Genomic DNA, 21,540 nt, shown 5'->3' on the forward strand with positions numbered 1-21,540 from the left:
AATATAATAATATATATATTTATATACATATATAATATAGCCTGCGTTGGTTTATTCACGTTATGTGTATTATACATATATTTTATTTTCCCAATAGCTCCCAATGGGAATAAACAAACGCAGGTATAAACGTCGAGAAATTTTTTGGCGAGCCGGATAAAACTTCACGGAGTCCGGATTCGACACGCAAACCCATAGATTGAGGATCCTTATCCTGGACCGTCCAATGCTACATCCTTTGCTCCTCAGTCACTTTAGAACAGGTCGAATCAGCTCGAATTCGGAATAGGCAAGCGTTGCTCCAATAAATTGCGCGTCCGCTCCATTTTCAAAACTTGCCGAAAAAGAGCGTCTCGGAGTAAGCGCGGTCGTTCGCCTCGCGCACGCGAGGATTTCAATCCGACTCATCACGCTCAACCGCGACGCCGAATTTACATTTAATTTGCGGTTAATTAGACAGGTATATACATTTTTAGAATCTCACGTCGCGCTCGATATTCAGCCGCGCGCTAATCCAATATATATATAAATCTCGTCTCTCCCAAACCTGTTTATACGAAGTGAAGTTGCGCGCAATCGCCGTGACGGCGACGCTACGCAACGCGGACGTCATCATCGCGCGCCGCCGAAAAGGTAAGCGGAAGATCCGCGCCTAGAGGTAAGACGGCAGACGGTATCCCCGGCATCCCCGGCATCCCCGGCCCACCCCGCAATCCCCCAAATACATAATAAACGAGGGTGGCTGCGAGAGGGGCGCGCGCGGAGATTTCACGAATGAATGAAAACCGTAGAAAAAGGAAGAGGAAACGTCAGCCCCCCGAGTCGTCGACGCCGTGGTCCCGCGGGCGTCTGCTGCCACGGCGCGGAGAGGAGCGTAATCGCGGGTCGCGGACGCGGACGCGCTGACGTAAAAAACCCCCGGTCGGCCGAGAGTCGCCGCGCTGCTGCGCCGCGTCGAGCCGAACCGAGTTCGTCGTTCGTCAGCCGAGGTGATTCTACCGCGTCGCAGGTGAGGAGCACCGAGGTACTTGGAGGTGAGGAGGCGCGAGGTGGGAGAGATCCGCGCGCTGCTCGTCCGGCGGCTTGTCTCGTCGCATCGCGATTATCGTACACATCGCATTCGTGCGTGCACACGGAGTAGCCGACGACGACGACGACGACGACGACGACCTGCCGGAGCGGGACGAGGCACGGCGACACCTGCTCGGTGGGTAGGTAGGCGTGCGACAGACACGTCGAGAACGCGAGACGCGCGTCGTACGTAACGTAACGTAGGAACGGACGGACGTACGGGCAGACGTGCGTGTGCATGCGTGCGTTCAGCGCGGTCAGCGGCAGCAACAGCCAGCAACAGCAGCAGCAGCAGAAGCGGCGACGGCCATACTCAAACAACGGCCGAGCCGAGCGGAGTCGGGAGTGCGCGGCCACGAGAGATGAGGTAGATAATAGGAGTTTCGGAAAACAGGCGTGAGGGAGAGAGAGAAAGAAGGATCCACACCGATCTCCGTGAAGCGGGCCGCGCGCGTGAAGCTGCAGGACAGGCAGAGAGCGAGGAGAGTGAGAAAGAGAGACGAGGAGAGGAGAGCGCGAGGAGAAGAGAGACAGACGAGGCGACAAACGGAGCACGGAGCTGAGAGCTGAGCTGAGCCAAGTCGAGGCGACGAGACGAGTCGAGTCGAGTCAAATCGGCGCTCGGCGCGAGTGTAACCGCGATATATCGGCTCGCGCGAGGGCGAGCACCAGCGGCAGCGGCAGCAACAGCAACAGTAACAGTAACGAGTAGCAAGGAGAGCACGAAGGAGCGGCTCGGAACGGGCGGAAGTGTGGGTCGCGCGTGCCTCTGCGTGCGTGCGGTGCGTGCGGAGAGAACGTTGGACAAGGGATAGCAGACAGCGGCGGCGGCGGCGGCGGCTGCGGCAGCTGCGGCAGCGGTGACGAGGACGAGAACGACGACGACAGTGGAGACGGAGGCGGAAGCGGCGAACGGGGCACCGCTGGTCGAGCTCGGCGCGGAGGTCCAGGTGGTCGGCGGGATGAGCGCCAAGACGGACGTCAACAGGCGGGTCCTGGCGATCCAGGCGAAGAAGAAGCGGCACAAGCCGAGCAAGCGGAAGGGCAAGGCCGGTTCCCAGGGCGAGCAGGACGCGCAGAGCTCCAAGGGTGCGCGTGGTACCGGCCAGGTGGTCGCTGCCACCACGACCACCGGCACGACCGGCAACGCTGCCACCACGATCACCAGCACCACCACCACCACCAGCAGCAGCAACACCACCACCACCACCACCACCACCACCAACACCAACGCGACGTACGAGTACGCCTCGGTGTACGCCTCGAGTAGGCTTCCGCAGCGCGCCTACAACAGCGACAACGGGACCAGGTAACCCCGACATGCCCGATCGGCGCGCCGGCACGAAGACTCATCGTCCGGACTCGGTTGCGTTACCCCCGCGTTATCCCCCTCACGTTACGTTGCTTTCGCGATTTTGTACGGGCCGCGTGTCGACGATGACAGCTCGTCGTCGAGGAGCACGCCGCGTTCCGTTTCGACTCCCTTTCCGTCATTTGGGTTCCTGTGTCACGGAGATATCGATAAGTGGGTGATTATGTATGTATATATGCACGTTCGTGATTGCCGGGGGAGAGAAATTGTGGATAACGATGATTAATACGGTATTTGATGTAAGATAATAATTGTGAGTAACGATTGTAGGTGGCACGAAGGATTAAGATGAATTATTCGTGTAATCTTTTTATTAATCGGGAGCTTGGAGCGACAATCACGCGTGTTGGGTGTGTCGTAGGAAACGCTGGATACAAAATTCGCGTATTCGATTACTTATGATCTTCAACACATTATTTATAAATCAATAGAACAACATATTATTTCTAAATCACTGGGTAATAAATATATGTTCGTTGAATATCACCAGAGACGGTCTACGTGAAACCTGGCAGATTGCGCACAATCCGCTTTTTCCCTCTGATTTAGCTCGCACCTCTCGTGTCACGAGGAAGAATCAGGTGTTTCGATAGTGTCGCGTTAGTTAAGTAATTTATCATTTACGATTGACGAATTTGTCGTAGATCGGTACCATGTCATAGTTCCAGCAATGAAACGATAGAGGACGACGATGCGTTCAGTAGCGAGGACGAGGAGCAGGAGGACAGCAGTGACTACTGTAAAGGCGGGTACCATCCCGTGAAGATAGGGGATCTCTTTTTAAATCGCTACCACGTCACGCGCAAGCTCGGCTGGGGTCACTTTTCCACCGTGTGGCTCTGTTGGGACCTGCAGGTACGATTCCCGGATATGAAGTAATCAATTCTTCTTTCACACACATATACATAAACACGGGACGTTTTTTTGAAACTTATGCTGCAGGATAAACGTTTTGTGGCGCTTAAAATAGTGAAATCCGCATCCCATTTCACTGAGACTGCATTGGATGAAATTAAATTATTAAAAGATGTGCGCGACACGGATCCCAACGATCCTAAGCGCAACAAGACCGTCCAGTTGCTCAATGACTTCAAGATCAGCGGCATTAACGGCCTGCATGTTTGCATGGTATTTGAAGTGCTTGGACATAATCTTCTTAAATTGATTATCAAGTCGAACTACAGAGGAATTCCAAGAAATAACGTTAAGCGCGTCATCAGACAAGTCCTCGAAGGTCTCGACTATCTTCATAATAAATGTAAGATGAATGTTTAAGTCAATGATAGCATTCAATTTTCAATTTTATATACGTAGTCCGCTTCATGCAATAGTTTAACAGATTATTGTAAATCTGAAATGGAAAATCACTACAAGTTTCAATAAGTTTACCGCTATGTACACTACATGTTGCATTCTCTTTCAGGTAAAATTATTCATACAGACATTAAACCTGAGAATGTTCTTGTGTGCGTCGATGAGATTTATATAAGAAAATTAGCTTGTGAAGCGACAGAACTGCATTCTATGGGAGCGAAGTTACCTGTGTCCCTGATTTCTACCGCGCCGAAGGAGTTTCAAGAACCTACGCCAAACTCCAAAATGTCCAAGAATAAGAAGAAGAAATTAAAGAAGAAGGCCAAGCGCCAAAATGAGCTCTTGAAGAAGCAGATGGAACAAATCGAGGAGCTAGAGGAACAAAGCAAACTCGCGAATAACACGAGAGAAAACGGGGAAGTTGAAACGAATAGCTTAGACCAGGATCTCAATACGGAGAGCATAGAGGACAATACGGAGAGCAAAGGTTCTCCGGACATCTCAGAGCCATCCGCGCCTTCCTTGCACATGAACGGAGTAGACGGTTTGGCGGGCGGTGAGAAGATACAGAATCCATCGCCCGAGCAATCCGAAAAGATGGACAACGTCACTCTGTGCGATGTGGAGAAAAGCTGCGGCGAAGGTATGCTACCACCTGATCCCGACGATACTGACGAAGGTAGCGAAGGTAAAGTAATCGTCGCTGTCGAGCGACGACACGTCTCTTTTTTTCTCTCGTTTTCTACTGCAATTTTATTTGTCATCTATCGTTTTACTTGCAGAACGTAGGTCATTGAACCCTCCGGAAAGTAAGCAGTTGAAACGGGCGTCCATGTCTCCTTTGGATCCTGCCATAATGGATTGCGAAATAGAAGTGAAGATAGCAGATCTCGGGAACGCATGCTGGGTTCATAAGAAATTCACGGACGATATCCAAACTCGTCAGTACAGGTCGCTCGAGGTTCTGTTAGGTTCCGGATATGACACCTCTGCCGACATATGGTCAACTGCTTGCATGGCGTTCGAATTGGCGACTGGCGATTACCTTTTTGAACCGCACAATGGCAAAGACTATTGCAGGTAACGATTACAAGGTTCAACTGCAATTGTGTGAATTTTGTAAAAATTGTATCAACGCTATTTCAAGGATTGAGTCAATTACTTATTAACGTTCCAGAGATGAAGACCATTTGGCCCATATTATCGAGTTGCTGGGAGAAATACCGAGACGCATCGCTCTCTCAGGGAAGAACTCGAGGATATACTTCAACAGGAAGGGCGAGTTGAAGCATATTACCGGATTGAAACCGTGGGGCCTGTACGAAGTGTTGACAGAGAAATACGAGTGGACGCCGAGCGAAGCGCGCGAGTTCGCAGAGTTCCTAATACCGATGCTCGAGTTCAATCCGAGCATGCGAGCTACCGCAGCCGAGTGCCTGAAGCATCCGTGGCTGCAAATCAAAAAGTGATCGCGTTTTTTATTGTTTTATCTGTAATATCCCCCCTCAACTTTCACCCCGGTCCTACCGCCCAGTTGTCGCAATCGTAAATCGAGAGTGTGATAAGAAGCCGAAAACACTTGTAAATGTCAGGTGTTATTTCCGTACTGAAAAATTATAATTCAGCGACCCACAATTTGCGTACGAAGAGCAAGTGCGTTTTAAGAGCGCGTACACACACACACTACACACTAGAAAACTATTTGATATAATACGAATTACGGAAATAAATTGTAACATATGTTGTTATATTACTCGTACGCTACGAGCGTGTCTCCGCGTGGGAAATGTTACGAAACAGTAAACGTTTCGAAAAGATTGTTATATACCCTTTACAAATGGTGATTTGACAATATTGCGGAAGTCGCCTCAAGGAAAAAGTTGTCTCTCGAATGCAGCGAGCGAAGTGTCGCAAAATCCGGAAATTGTTAAGGAAGAAGATCTTGCAACATTCCGCTGATTTCCACATAAAAGAAAAAAAAAAAAGAAACGGCCGCGCGCGTGCTTCCTAACGTAAACACTCTCAACACATCGGCGACCATTTGTAGTTGTACACTTGTTAAATCGTATTTTTATTTTGTGATGAGAGAACTTAAATTAAAAAGGAATTTTTCATAGTATACTTTATATATACATTATTTTACACACATTCGTGTCGCATTCTTCGTACTCGTCATTTAATTTATCTACAGATATTCCAAGAGTCGTGGGATCTGCTCGTAATGCGCTGTGAAGGTACTGGCGGGCTCGGTATCGTGTTTGGTTTAAAATTAGGACTCATTGCCTTGACTCAGTTATCCGTGTGTACTTTTATACATCGCACACGCCGGTCGCTGTAAATTCTTGCCAACAAACTTGTCGTGAAGTCGCAACGGGACAGAAATGGCTACTTAATTAATATTTTACGTCTACCTCAATACACGTGGACCGGTTTAGAAATACTCATCAACAGACGTGCGCGTAACGAAGGGCCGCATTCAAATAAATGTAAATTGAAATAGAGGGATCTGTACATTGTAGATAATTGAGAGTCGGTCACTGGATTCTTGGGATATGTAATTTTTTACGCGGGCGCTGATTGGGATAAGACAATATGTATGCGCATATTCAAAAGTTTCATTTTTCTCTAATGTGAAGTTTTATATAAAATTTGAAAATATTGTTTTTCTTTCGTATCGCTTTTGTCAATATATCTAAATTTTATTAGCGGCAAGCGCTGATAAAATTAGCGCGAGGTAAGATCGCGCTTGCAAATGTTGATATAAAAAAATTTATATATACTTTTGTAAAAAGTATCATGTGCTTTGTCTTATTCCACTGGGCCCTGCAATACTGATATTGTAATGAACATTTCTGTTTGTTATAAACTTGTTTACATCGCTAATGCGAATGCCTGTATACATAATGTACAATTACCGAAGAGAAAGAATAACTATATTGCGAGTAAGGTCTTGGCAAGCATGATGGGGACAGTTGTAACAAGAGTGATGTTTGAATTTCATGCGAACTTCTTTACTTCGCGAACACTGACTGACTATCGAGCTCTCTGCCGATTATAATTGTCTTCTATTTTATAAACGATAAAGCGAAGCAGTGCGTTCCGACCGGATCGTCTATGTCGCGCATACTTTCCTATGCACGAGCGCAATTCATGCTTCCCGCTGAATGTTCTGTTTCGCTTCGCCTGCCAGTTTGAACTGAAGTCATTTGACAAGAAAAAAAAAGAAGGTCTCGATCGAACTGTGTGTGGAGAGGCGTGCGTACGTGGAATTATACATTTCGTCATGATGTACAAATGTCTTGTCACTTACTGCGATTGTATCTCTTCCCCGGGTAAAAGAGGAAAATACTCTCGTAAAAATATACAGCATTTTACGATCTATTTTTTTAACACAACACATGCGTTCTTTATTTTATTTTTGATCGTATCTTAATAGCATAATTAGCATTATTTCTATTTGATCACGTAAACACTCCAACATGAAATGTTGTACATACGAGGCGTACTTCTCCTAATTTATTAAAAATTGACGTGCATTTTTATGAAACACGTTTGCTGATTTCCATTTATATTTTCGTTGTCGGTCATTTAATTTAGCGGATGAGTCATATATCTCGCGATTAAAAAATTGGAAAAGAAAAACGTGCATCCCAAAATTTTTAGTGTAGATAGAAAACAGGTGATATACGACACGCGAGATGAGAAAGTGCCTCTTCTACCCGCGCTACAATTATCAGGTAGAGGAAGAATGCGTTTATATGCTGTTTTATCCCGGCAATACAAAACCTGATGCATTTTAGGTTGTAACACGTTATTTATCATCGTTTCCCCTGCAGGAACTCTTTCGTGAATATCGTGTGGTCTCCAGTGACGGCGATCGTGACGAATCTATACAGTATATAGCTAAATTTTAGCGGGTAATTACGGATAATACTCGACACCGTTCTACTAAATTCAGCCATGAATTAAATCGATTATTACGAAGGCAGCGATCGCGGTTCGATTTAATTTTCCCATTAGTATTCCTCGTTATTCATGATAGAGAACGCGCTTCTAATCAAATCAACAAATCGAGCTTTTCTCGGAACTCACATAATTCTTCTGAAAAACAAGTATAAGGATCTGTAAATTCCAAGGATCTGTCGTGTGTAGCCGAGGATCAAAACCGGTGAGTTTCAGTTTTCAGTTGTAGGCACGTGAAGAATCCTCCATCAATAAACAGAATAATTAAATCTACGCTTTATTGTTACGAGCATCTTCAATGGCAATTAATATAACGTGAGAGAACAGGATAAAAGTTTGAACGTTTAATTATTTAGATATTATTTCACGAAGCGAGGTCGAAATTGATGTCGGAAAGAAAATCGTGAACGCGAATATCGCAAACAAGAATCGAGGTAATTCTTACGTAGGGCTGAATTCAATGAAATTATACATATGTATAATGAATATCACATGTATAATTACACGTGTATATATTTTTTATTTAATATATCTATCGGTTTTCATCCCCGGTTAAGAGAGATAGGTATCGAACGAAGCGTGCAATTAAGGAGTATGGTCCCGTCGATACGACATAATTATTAATAACGGATCGTTGACTGGACTTAATGATTTTGTTGGACGACCGCGAGTCAACGTATAGGCATTGAAATCGCGTCCCGATCGTCATCAGATCAACCGAAGCTCAAGTACCGTGTTGCCGTGTTGAAAATCGCTCGCACTGTGACCATAGATAATGTTATATCTCATATTAATATATCATATGTATCATACATATATATATTAATACCTCTAGTATACTCTCTATACATATAAATATAGATATATACATACATATACATATAAACATACGGATGTATTGAAACGATAATTACATAGGTGTGACTCGCGCTGCTTGGCGTTAGGATATAGTTAGAAGGAAATTAACAAAAGCGATAATAGCGAACTGTGTATAGCTCTTGATGTACGAGACATCCCCGTCGCCCCCTTTCCAACTTCCGAGCGGAATAATTTTACTTACGCGAAGTAGATAGCGAAGAAAGGGAGAGAAAAATAAGAGATATCCCTCCCCACCTCCTTTCGCGATAGAGAGATCTCTCGCGCACAAATGTGTATAAATGTAAGGGAGATTCGCGCGGACGTGGATGATCGGAAATCAGTCGGACGAAAGGGGAGGAAATGGTGTATGAATACAGGGACCCAATATAATTGAAATTCGCACACACACCATGCAGGGACTCGTGTTCCAATCGGGTAGATTCTAAAAAAAACTTGTTCCGAACGAAGCAGATTTGTTTTCGATCGGGGTATATTAATCGCGCCGAGGAACTCGAGCGTTGATACACGATACACCAATATTTGTGAATTATATCTCGGGATCGGAGCAAGCGGTATCATATCGCGACTTAGAAATAAGGGAGCGTAAGTCCCCGCGCGACGGAGCGGGGTGTGATATCTCCACGCACGTGCGATGTGCTTCTCAGGCTGCGGTCCACTTGACGCAAATACTTCGGAGCGTTCTTCTTCTCCTTCTTTCTTCATTAAAAGAAAAGAGAAGAGGAATGCTTTGGAGCATTTGTAGCGTCACGTTGACCGTAGCCTCAAACGAGTTTTCGATTCCTTTTCTCGCGCGGGCCGAGGGCCAAGTCGCGAGACGTGATACCGATTGCCCTCTCGTCCCCCGAAAAGGATCGACGATACGTAATAAAGTTGTACGACGTTAAACGTATAGCGAGACTGCATTGCGCGATTGCCGTCGGTCGTTTTCTTAATTATAATCGAGGACGCGTAATCGCGTTGCGGGAGAAACTCCCGCAACTCCGTTCGAATCTTCAACGAACCGAGCGCGTCGGTATACCGCCGACGTTAAAGTGCGAATGCGGAGGACTGAGGAAGAACGTGGCCTTGATCGAGGAGCGAAAATAAACGTCGACGATAAGTTTGCGTGCGCTTTGTCGAAGGGATTTTACTCCGCGCGCGGTTTCTCCTCTCTTAATCTTAAGAAATTGGAAATTGAATCGTGGGAGAGCGACGCGAGCGACGAGCGAAATTTTTCGACTGATATAGGGACGGAGAGTAGAGAAAAAGCTTTGCTACATCAAACACCAAGTTTTATTACATGTAAGCGCGCGACGCGCGCGAGATGCTGTAAATATTGCGGGTAAAACCCGGAGCGCGCGCGGGGTTTTGCACATTTTTAGAAGAAGCGTTTGCGTATTAAAGACGATCCCCCACACGGCGATCGAGCCGCGGAAGGATTGGCAGAGGTACCCTTCTTCCGAACGGGTCACACGACGTTTAAAATGTACAGCGATTATATATCAGAACGATAGAGGAGATATTAGGATGCGCGCGCGCGCGCGCGAAGAAGAAATAAGAGAGATAAAAGGTGGAAGGGAGACGCGAAAAGTCGGCGTACGATAATATTATTATCTCACTGATTGGTACATAGTCATACTGGTCTCGTAGCGTTATAGAGCCATTTAACTCTGCATGCTTAGCCAATTTGTGGGTCGCCGGCAGGCCCGGCCCGCGAGGTCCTGCCGCGCGACGGACGTTTTAACAAAGGGTTGTAAAGCTATCGATAGATGCGCGTGTAGGCGCTTGCGATACGTGACGATCATCTTTAGAAGTTCATCGAGCCGACAAAACATGCAAGTTACAGCGAACTGAACCCGGACGATGCGTTCGCGAGAAAAACGGGGCTGGAGCATCGAGACAGGGAAAGAGTCAGGGACGGCGGGTGTGTCGTCGTCGTCGTCGTCGTCGACGTGCGCTCCTCTCTTAGACAATATCCCAGATTAGCGCGATAAAAATATGCCCTTTGTACCAGCCGGGCGATCGAATCCTCTCGCGAGAGGACCGGAGCGAGACGCTCGATTGACTTAATTAGTCCCGCCTGATCGCGTCGAATACGTCTGCGAGGTGCGAAAGAATGGGAGGCGTCACTCTCTCGACACACGCGCGTCATTTGGGTTCTCTGCAAATAATGAGCGAATTAATTTCGCACATTCAAGCACGGATCTCCGTCCGTTTCGGCATTTATGTTATACAATTGCGTTCGATTTTCAAAATTGACGGAGATTAATGAGAGAAGATTCTCACCTCACTCGCTTCCGACTTAAATCGTGGAACCATATTCCTTTCCTGGATCGCGCAATCCGTATGATCCGTTCCTTTCCTACGGATTCCTGATAGATCTTTTCCAACGAAAACTCTTCCTTGCGCACCGATGAATGTTCGAAGGTGTGTTAAATCACGTTCGTCTGAGCGTACCGTACAATCAAAGTCGTGCACTCTTCCCTTTCAGGTATCCTTGACGGATTGACGCTCGCGAGAAAGAGGGAAGGGAAAAAAAAACGACGGCGATTATATAAATCATCGCTAATCTATTGTATACTAACGTCTCGTGCTCCAGTCACTCGATGTAACGAACCGTGCGAAGCATTTAAGAACTATAGAGCATAATAAAAATAGCCGTAACGAATCGAACGAATAAATGGATTTGATGTTTAGACGCTGCCTCCGTTATGTGCCCTGCCGCAAAGAATAATGAAAAACAGACAACCAATGTACCCCCCGCCCCCACCCCCAACCCCATCTGAGAGAGATCGATATATATGAGAAATAAATTCGCAACAAAATAAAAATGCTTCTTTTTTTCACTCGTCATCCGTCGCTTTATTAAGGGTAAGAAAGCAGCAGACCTGGATTCGCTCACGTGAGTTTATTTATATATGTATATCACAAATTATATCACCTTTATTGTCCCTGTGACTACGGTCGTACAAAGTGTAATGTACAATATGTTCACGTTTTTTTTTTCTAAATATGCGTATTTCAGACGGTGGACGAAGAGAACACTTGAACAGAATTCGTCTCGCAATTTTTTCGTTGATACACCGCGCCAGTTACAAGGATAAATCCGTGTCGCCCGCCAAATATCATTTTATATTATAATTCAACTCGAATCACATTACAGCGGAACGTAGGACGGTGCTATCTTTCGCCAGCTGGTTTCTAGCTACAAAACGTAACACGCTGGGTTAACGCTCGGCCTCAAGGAAGCAAGATAACGCAGTCCCTCCCACGAGTGATACGATACGAAACACGTGCTCGTAAACTATTCGCATGACGGCATACGTATTCCCTTCTCGCAATAACATCGTCGCGGATAATTAATAAACTAGGAAACAGATCTTTTTAATTTCAATCTCTCACATTTTCTGATTGTTTAAATCAAAATACCTTCAACACGCTGTACAGACATATTTAGCGATACCAAAAATGCAATCCATTTTGTACTATAAATACTGAAAAATATTGGGATGTTGTAAAAACGCAGATGACATTTTTTTTTATAAATACAATTAAACAATTCTGTGAAAGAGATGACAATGAATAGGGACTGTTTTAAATTTTTTCAGTCAATTTCAGTAATTTACTACCGCTAATTAAATCGTTTGCGAGTTCTGTTCGAATAACTTGTTACTTATTGAAATAATAATTATCACATAATTGGATAAAATAATGCTAAATGATAAAATATACAACATTATACTATCGTTATGCACATTACTGTGACCGACTTCGTTGTTTCCTGGTTATTATAATTTTACTTTCATACAATATTAATTTTAGAATAATTACAAATATGCATAACAAGAGTAACACAAATAGAAATCTGTTGTATGTACACATCTCTAATACCAACAAAGGTATCAGATCGTATAAATAATCTTCATCGAATTCAACAAGTATTGCGCGATTAAAGAATTACACGTGGAACAAGAGATTAATCCGCAGGGGAAAAATATACTTGTGGGAATAAGTTGAACTAATCAGACCAATCCTCCTCAGCACTGCAAATTAATAGTATTTCTGTTAATATTTTAGGAACTGAAATCAATTTACTGCCCATCACCACCGTTGCCAAGCTGCTTTGAATAAAGCAAGCATATTGGACAATACACTGCTGTTCACTATATAAGCAATAATGTAACGATGCTTACAATTATACAGGTACGTGTAAATATTAGGCGAAAACAAATAAATTACGAAAATATGATGTATAAGAGACAATTCAACCTTAGACAAATTTCACTCGTATTGTAGATGTATAAAGTTTGCTGTGCACAAACTCTCTTATCCATTTTCTCTTTCCATGTGGTTGTTCACAAATCATGGAAATAATTAGAGAATTATAGGAGATAACATTTTATATTCCCTATGTATCAATGAAGTGCGTTAATAAAACGTATGTAAGTTAATATTAAGCAACAAGCGAATTTAAGGTCAAAGAGAAATTCTGTACTAATTTTAAATAGAGGAAATTGTAAGTGCTCTCCTTCAGCTCACTGGAACAAGGCAACATTTGCAGCTTTGATGAAACAGAAAATTCTCCTTCATGTGAAAAGATCTATACTGTTATAGATTTAATACTAATGTTAATAAATACTTGTATATACACCCATTTGTAGGCAATATAATTTAAAAGCACGTAGTTCAGCACACATAAGGGCACACCACACACACAAAATAAATTAAATACTTAATATAGACCCGTGTCTAGGACGTCCGTTCTTCTCCTTCCCGTGCGGCGGTTGCCCCTTAGCTGTTCCAGTGATGTTCAGATTTAATTGCGCGGTCGATGCCGTAGTCGCCTCGTCATCCGATTCTATTGGACTGATTCTAATAGCTTGGTACCATTGATTCGTCAAATCCGTCATCTGCGACTTGCAGTCCTTCAGCTCCTGCTGCGTGAATCGTCTCGTGAAAAACGGAATGAAAAATTTCAGATCCCACCTCGCGAAACCGCGAATTCGCGATTGCAAGAAGGACACTTCCATTTCCTCCTCCGTGAGTTCCGACAAGTGCTCAGAATCTATAGTTTGTCCCTGTATTAAAAAAATAATATATCATCTATATGTGTATAAAAATTTTTGTACGTTATCTGCGTTATACAATTTTTTAAATTACCCATTCTCTCGTTTTGCTCAATGTAACTTCCTTATCCTTCTTCTTCCTCCTACTGTTGCTCTTCGGCTTCTTTTCGGCCCTCAAGAATTTCAGCAGAGGCATCGTGGACCCGCCGAATATCAAGGTCGTAAACAATACGATGATAAGCGTCGTCGTTATAATAACGTGGCGCGTTTCATCGCTGAAATCCAAATGAAGCGATAACGCGTATGATATGGCACCGCGCAGGCCGCTGAACCACATGATGAACATCATCTTCCTCGTGATTTGATGCTCGCGGAAACGATTCACGAGCAAGGCCAAAGGAAAGATATTGGCGGCTCTTCCAATCAGGCACAAGATCACCGACCAAACGACTAGTGCTGGCTCGAACTACGGGCAGGAAAAAGAGACTTAATCGAAAGGATTCGAGGAGTGTATATATTCGGCATATTATACGATACACTTACCCTATGTCTAAAGCTAAACAATGCTAATCCCAAATAAGCAAAGACGCAGGTCTCAGCAATGAAGGCTAACGTACGCATTGTCTGTTGCATCGTAATCTGTGTAACAGTTGACAAGTTGAAATGCGTGTAGTGCGACATGACTATTCCATTGAACAGAATCGCCATAATTCCTGCAACAACGAATCAGTATGAAACAAATATAAGCGATAACAGAGTTGTACAACAGAGAAAACTGTATAAAATTATCACAAACGCTTACCTGACAGCTGTATGCCTTCCGCTAAAACATACGGGGCGTATGTGAACACTAACATTATGCCAAACTCTAAAGACGGATTCTTCCTGAGGTCTACGTGCTTCAACAGCAACGCGCTTATCAAAGCGAACACCACGCCGATGCCCGCCGACGCGAAGAACATGAGGCAGAACCGATTCAAGCCGAGTATGATAGCCTCGCTGGTCGTCGCCGCGTTGTTGGACTCCAGGACGGAGGTGGTCAACACGATGGAGATGGCGTCGTTCAGAATCGATTCACCAAAGACCAACATGTTCAGGACCGGATCGACGTCCAGGGCGTGAAAGATCGCGACCGTGGCGACCGGGTCCACCGCCGATATCAGCGACCCGAACGCGAAGCTCTCGACGAAGCTGAGCTTGTACGCCACTTGTGCCAGACCAAGCAGATATATCCCGGCGCCGATGACGAACGCGGAGATGGCCGTCCCGAAGATGGCGAACACCATGATGCTGCCGATGTTCTGAAAGAAGTTTCCCTTGTGCAGATTGTAGCCGGACTCGAAGATGATGGGCGGTAGTAGAACCAGGAAGAACGCGGTCGGCGAGAAGGCCTCCTCCTTCCTCCAGTTCGCTATGTTCTGATGCGACATGAGGTTTATGATCATGCCGATCGCGGCGCCCAGGAAGACGATCACCACCGACTCGGGCAGGTATTGGAAATTCGTCTGCAGCATCAGGTGTATCAGCAGTATGCCCAGCGCCAGGACGCACAGCACGAAGAATATGGACATGGAGCTGTTGTGCTCCTCCTCGGCGGAGCCCTTGTCGGGGAGGACCGGCTCCGCCGGAGCGACGGTGGTCGTGGTGACGTTGCTCGCGGTGACATTGGTCGAGTTGGCGGCATCCGCCGGGCTCTGCGACGGCACGGGAACAACGTCCGTCGTGTTCCTGTCGGGGCTCGGCGACGTCGCGAAGCTTTTCTCGGTCGTCCGGTGGCTCGCGACATCCTCCGGCCGCGCCGTGCTCGCGGCAGAGGTCGGTGCTGGTGGTTTGGCGGTTGAACTGGTTGAACTAGCATTGCGACTGACGACTTGACTCGTATCAATCGCGGATCGCACGGTGCTGGATAACTCGTGTGACAACACGCTGACATTCGTTGTGACACTCGGTACGGCCGAGGCGTCCGTCACCGAGGCCGCGGTGACGGATCTGTTCTCGGTGACGATCCCGCTGGTGCTTAGGTTAACTGCGTTCTCGCCGCGCGACACATGTTGCGACACATCGCACAGCAGCAAGATCCCGATGACGAGGCTCCACCTGCACGACGGTACAGAACGTGCTCGAATTGTTGTCATCTCTCAACGGTGTAGCATCATCTATCTCGCAGGTAGCAGAAGACGGCTTGCAGTTTTCTCTCTTTTTCTCCTCTTTTTTTTACCGAGATGCCAATGTCTAGAGCCTAGAGCTCGGTAAAGTCGCGAGAATTCTGACGTTTGACTAGTGGATTAGAATGTTCAAGATCATCAGCTGACTCAGCCGTCAGTCCCTACGAATATAAAAAAAAATTCCCTAGATTATTATCTGTAATGACTGTGTAATGACACTAATGACATTTGTACGAATTTTCTTGTGTTAAATAATTATCATTGATAATAATCTTTCGCCGACGGAAATATATAAATTACGCCCCTTTCTAGATTTTGTACCCCAAAATATGTTGCTTACTCATATAAGAATACAGTTATCTTTTTTATTGTCCACCTCATTTCTTTCTTTATTTTATATCGTTACACTCCGTTGATAAAATGAAAGGTAGATATATATGTATAAGAAATAAAGTTGTCGATTCCAAGAATTAAATTCCAAGAAAATGAAATACTTGGAGTTTTTATCTGCATCACCCTATCAATTCTATTAATTACCAACCATTACCAACTACTAATTATATTTTCCAGATACTTTTGACGAGATTAACATCAAGTTTTTGCAGTTCAAACACGCGGACTTAAAAAGTCTAAAAATTTCTGGAGTCGCTGGTTCTTTTTCATTTTTCAGCACAACAATTCTTTGTATCCCAATTTTTTATTGATTTTTGAAAATTTAAATTCTTGCTGTTCGAAATCTTGGTTTTAGAAATTTTTGGAAATTTATAGTTGATGTCTTATCTGATTATATATACCTGATACTTAGTTAATTTTTGAGGGTTTAGATTCGAACTTTCAGATCGCAGGAGAAAGGAATGAATGAAATTACTCTATATCTAAAAACGCTATATTTATTCCGCTTGTGCGTCACGTTTATCTGTTTTTAAAGGTTCATTCGTGTATTCCCACGCTAATCCAACGCGACCAGCTTCCGCTGGTTGTACAGGATCTTCGCCTAGTCGCTGTTCGGCACCCTTCCAAGATCTTTCTTGTAGATATTGAGCCCCCGCCTTGCCAATGGCAACAGTACCTAGTAGAAGAATTGCTGTATTATTACTACAGTGTCTAATTACATAAAATCGCTTTGAATTGTTAAACTGCTTGCACAGAAAATACATGTAAAAATGGAAAAAAAAGAAAAAAAAAATTGACGCTTCAAACACATAAAAAGAACTCTTTAACAGTGTAGTTACAAGAAGAGTAAGTCTCTTTGATCTTTGTGGAGACAATTATGTCTCTTCCATGAAACTAATTAATGCGGCAAAAGATATCAAATAACTTCGTGTTAAAAGTACGATTTCAAGATTGCAATTTCAATTTTTACTATCTCGTTACTTTCTTGATATTTCTTTTAATTCAAATAAATTGGATATACCTGAGGAACGGACTGTCAGAGCATTCATTTGATCTGTACATAGAGTGTCGTCCTCGCAATTTCTGACATTGCTAGTAATGAGAGAAACATCCGAGTCCGTTGACGGCTTAAAGTCGACGTAGTGAGGACCGCCGGGTAATATTTGTCGAAAATCCATGAAATATTGCGGACAGAACTCCCTCGCGCTGTTAAATGCTAATTCAACTTCGTACACCGTAAGCATAGGCTTAAAAAAGTCTCTCGAGTCGAATACCTCGTTCTCTGGGCAAGCTATCACGACAAAGGCGTCGATCTGTAAATAAAAATCGAATAAGTATTTATCGACATGATTGTATAGCAAGATTAAAATTAAATTCAAGTCAAATATATTTTATTGCACCCTGCTGAACGTACCTCTGGAAAATTTGCGAGCTTGGCAGGATTTATCTTTCCTACACTGAGAAGATAAGACTTTTTATTTTTCTGTTTGAGGGTTCTTTTCACGGTGTTAATAGCCGTCAGGTATTCCTGAATGCCCAATGTGGCCACCACAATTCCCACAACTCTGGCATCCCTCAGCTTCTCTATCAGGAATCTCCTTCGCTTCAACCAAGGTGTGCTCAACGCTTCGAACTCGCCAATTTTACCGTTTGCGAAACAGTACCACCTTTTCACGGGTATACTCATCGCTAATAACGCGAGAGTCTTTTCTCCCTCGCCCAAGAAGAACCCTTCGTAATCCTGTACGTTATATCCATTTTCTAAGGTGTAACCTCTACCCAAGACGACTGAGGCCGAGCTTACTCTCGTATCGGTATATTCCACGTTCGACGTACAATTTAATTTAGACAAAACTAAGTGTTTATATACAGGTTTCAATGCGTTATATACATTTTCTGTAATCATACAATGTGCATTACGTTACTTTATCCGCCATCGCCAGCTCTCTCAATCACTAGCAACATCTCAAACATTTACCAATCTCATGCGCGTATGCCACGTCGTAGAAAAATATAATCTTCTTCCCGCAATCTGGAAAAATTCGCACGAACTCGTCGCAGAGTGCCGTCGCGTCCAATCGCTTCCTCGGCAAAACGTGAAAGACGGGCAAGCGAGCGGTGGGGCTGAGGCAAGCGTGTCCGAAGTGTATTATGCCGTCCGCGTCGACGTGCTGCGCCGTTACCTCGTCGACGCAACAGCTACCACAGGTCGTATCACCTAAGATATACACCTTTCGCCCTAGGCTTTTCTCCAAACGTAGCGCAACCTCCACCGAATCCGGTAGCAGGCTGTCCGGAAACTGTAGGCATACCTACAATACACAAAAGAGCATTACGACCCCATAAACATTCAGTTAATAATAGAATTATACATGTATTCATATATAATAATATATAATGTATTTATATGTAAATATATATGAATATATTTATATATAATTATATATAAAAAATTATCAAGTTATGCTACAAAACTGTTCATATCAAATATATGTACAGATGGAGGGGTAAAAACAACAGTGTAAGTCAAATTTTTAAAAACATTTTCTCGTGTGCATAGATACAATTTATATATTGTACAGATTGCATCTACGCACATAAAAAAATATTTTTAAAAATTTGACTTACACCACTGTGGTTTTGAACCCCTCCAGATATAAACTTACAATTAACCTAACTTAACCTAATCTCATCTATCATCAATAAATAACTCCAGCAACGTAATTATCGTTATCATTGCGTCGCTTTTTATTTATCCAGCATCTTGCAGTGGATATAAAATCATGCATCTTGTATAAAAAGAATTAAGATCTGGCAGGCTAATAACATAACCTCAACCTCAACTCTTTACCGCGTCTCTAATTCGCGAAAAAAAACGATTTGCTGAATCTTTTCAAAAAGATCTGCAACTACAATTCTACGGTGTACGCGCGAGGAATTTTTTTCAGAAAACGCGTGCATCTTCCAGACCTGTTTCAAGGCGTTCGTCCGGACCCAACGGGCGCATCTCTCCACGTCGTACGGATCGTCCTGAGCGTCGGTCACCTCGGCGACTTCCACCACGTTTCTTTCGGTTTCCTTCGTCAACGAAATCATTCCGAGGCCGAAGATCGTTTATACGTGTCGCTAGAATTACAAATTACAGCCGGTCCTCACGAGGCCCCGCGCAGCCCCGCGCAAATTTGCGCGGTTGTCATACTTGTCATTGTCACTCCCCCACCACGTGTTCGCGAATTCTTCCTCCGCCCTCTCCTCTGCACGTCGCGAGGACAAAGGCACTATAGAGGCAGAGGCTAAAAAATTGGATAAAAATTTTTCAAAACATTTATAAAAATCTCGGAAGTCCCAGAGGAGGGACTCCAAGAACTCTTGAGGAGGAAGGGAAAGGGCAAAACATATCTATATAATATAAAAACATCGACCTTGACAATAAATTAATAAATTAATGCAGAATATATAATTGCAGCCCCATGACTCAAAAAGCCCTTCCCAATCCTATTTTCGTACAAATACAACCTACCGTAGACCCTACGGACTACAGATCCCCGAAGGACGAGGGGAAGAGGAAGGATCGGTCATCCGATCTGCTATTTCCGGCTGCATCATCCCCCTCATCGAATTCGAAACGAAGATGTTTCGCGCAGAACGAATGGATACTCGGGATCTTGCGCCTAATAATTAGTTAATTTAGAGTTCCATGCATTTCGTCTTTGCGCTTTCGAACAATGCGCCGACTCTGTTATTCTCGAGACAGTTTTATGACGAAACTGTCAAATTGATACGATATTACCGCGAAGCTGACAATGTCCATTTCCACTTCTATCCGTATCCAGTTCTAATTCTTAGAACTTAGAAAAAAAAAAGATAAAAAGTAAATCACATACCAGGTTTAAAGTTAATCTACATTGTAGAAATGAACGTAAGAATTTTACAAGAAATTCACTACAGTTACGAAAGTGGTCGGTCAGGCGATTGAAGGAAACTTTCGTTCGATCGAACGTAATTGTCGACTTGGAAAAATATTGCTTCGACCTATTTCGCAACGTCGCATCTATCTCATTATATAGATGAAATATTAATATTTCAATCTACGTGACGCACTTTATGCTCTCGGCACGCGGAAGTTACATAAATCTCATCGCGGGACGCGACGAGGCGGGCGATCTAGGCCAGGAAATGAAACGCGGGGCATGAATATTGCGTCAAATAAATGTATTCGTGTATAAATCTGCGTGTGCATAAAAAATATTTAAACGTAATAATAAATAAATACAAAACAATATAATCGTTATAATTTTCGTTATCCTTCCGATTTGTGCAGGCTACAGATCCTAATCGCGATCCCTCTATATGTACGATTCGCGCGGTTCGGCATTTAATTCTCCTCGTGCGATTCTTCCACGCCGAGAAAAAAGTTGAATTATCATCTTTGAATTATACCGGTTTCGATCCTCGATCCCGGGCACCGCTGTTATCTTCTCTCTCCGTAAATTCGAGATCAGGAGCGAGATCAGTTCCAGATTGACGACGGAGAACGGTCGAGAGAGAGAGAGAGAAATAGATGCTTGTGCAGAGATGAAATAAACGACGAGTTTAAGTACATATAGTGTACGGAATTTTTATCGGCTTTAAAAAATTTCACGCAATGTACAATTCCCGTAACGCCTTCCTCTGCAAGATACAAAACGCACGGGTCATCACCCGATCACCCTTGCTCGCGCGCATATCTTCTTATTCTAGGGGCCCCCAACCTGTGTGGCCCGGATTCGGGCCCTGTGAACTTTTATCAGATCTGCCAAGAAATTTTGACATATATATGTATAAAATTAAAGGCGCAATAATATATATATATATATTTTTACTATTATATATTATGAATATAATAATTATTATGTACGTAATATATATTTATAATATATAATAATTATTATCTATATATTGTTGCGCCTTTGGTTTTTTTACGATTCGGTCGTCGCTGCGTCACACTTTTATAAAACTTAATATAAAAGAATTTAAAAAATAAAGACATATTATTTTTACAATTTTCAGGAATAAAACTTATTCGGTTCCCCGGACATTACAAAGATTTAAATATTTGACCCTCTTGACAAAAGAAGATCGGAGACCCCTATTTCATACATTACGCTCGCGTCGAAACTCGTTATTACTATTCCTGCTCCTCTACATTACGTAAAAATAATTTCAAGTAGCACATCGTAAAAGAAATCAAGTTGGATTGTATACAAGATTGTATAATTCTGCGACACATATAGCTATGTTACAATTATTAAACCTTTTTTTTTTCCTGGGTGTACTGATAAAACGACTGAAAAATAAG

The 21,540-nt window shown here is 43.7% G+C and overlaps 3 protein-coding genes across 5 annotated transcripts; 1 reads left to right on the forward strand and 2 right to left on the reverse strand.

Moving 5' to 3' along the window:
* The first annotated feature begins 730 nt into the window (after nt 1-730).
* On the forward strand, nt 731-7,976 carry LOC112456217 (SRSF protein kinase 3-like). Of its 2 annotated transcripts, none has more exons than XM_025018627.1 (6): nt 731-2,380; nt 3,088-3,298; nt 3,386-3,701; nt 3,867-4,445; nt 4,540-4,837; nt 4,935-7,976. In XM_025018627.1, the coding sequence occupies exons 1-6, from the start codon at nt 2,034-2,036 to the stop codon at nt 5,224-5,226; spliced, it is 2,043 nt and encodes a 680-aa protein (XP_024874395.1). In that variant the 5' UTR covers nt 731-2,033; the 3' UTR covers nt 5,227-7,976. The 2 variants fall into 2 exon arrangements, with proteins under 2 accessions (XP_024874395.1, XP_024874396.1); XM_025018628.1 differs by having other exon boundaries at nt 733-2,380; nt 3,106-3,298.
* A 3,495-nt stretch (nt 7,977-11,471) lies between these two features.
* On the reverse strand, nt 11,472-15,881 carry LOC112456216 (sodium/hydrogen exchanger 8). Its single transcript, XM_025018626.1, has 5 exons — nt 14,447-15,881; nt 14,188-14,357; nt 13,739-14,110; nt 13,322-13,656; nt 11,472-12,621 (listed from the first exon to the last, which is right to left on the reverse strand). The coding sequence occupies exons 1-5, from the start codon at nt 15,777-15,779 to the stop codon at nt 12,597-12,599; spliced, it is 2,235 nt and encodes a 744-aa protein (XP_024874394.1). The 5' UTR covers nt 15,780-15,881; the 3' UTR covers nt 11,472-12,596.
* An 800-nt stretch (nt 15,882-16,681) lies between these two features.
* On the reverse strand, nt 16,682-20,242 carry LOC112456187 (2-(3-amino-3-carboxypropyl)histidine synthase subunit 2). 2 transcript variants are annotated; one of them, XM_025018570.1, is made up of 7 exons: nt 20,149-20,242; nt 19,723-19,873; nt 19,173-19,495; nt 18,181-18,514; nt 17,617-18,098; nt 17,224-17,515; nt 16,682-16,878 (listed from the first exon to the last, which is right to left on the reverse strand). In XM_025018570.1, the coding sequence occupies exons 3-7, from the start codon at nt 19,296-19,298 to the stop codon at nt 16,700-16,702; spliced, it is 1,413 nt and encodes a 470-aa protein (XP_024874338.1). In that variant the 5' UTR covers nt 19,299-19,495; nt 19,723-19,873; nt 20,149-20,242; the 3' UTR covers nt 16,682-16,699. The 2 variants fall into 2 exon arrangements, with proteins under 2 accessions (XP_024874338.1, XP_024874337.1); XM_025018569.1 differs by having other exon boundaries at nt 19,723-20,050; nt 20,149-20,210.
* Nucleotides 20,243-21,540: the final 1,298 nt, after the last annotated feature.

This window comes from Temnothorax curvispinosus, unplaced genomic scaffold (assembly GCF_003070985.1).
Source record: "Temnothorax curvispinosus isolate PA1 unplaced genomic scaffold, ASM307098v1 QBEX01006657.1, whole genome shotgun sequence".
In the NCBI taxonomy this organism is placed as follows: Eukaryota; Metazoa; Arthropoda; class Insecta; order Hymenoptera; family Formicidae; genus Temnothorax; species Temnothorax curvispinosus.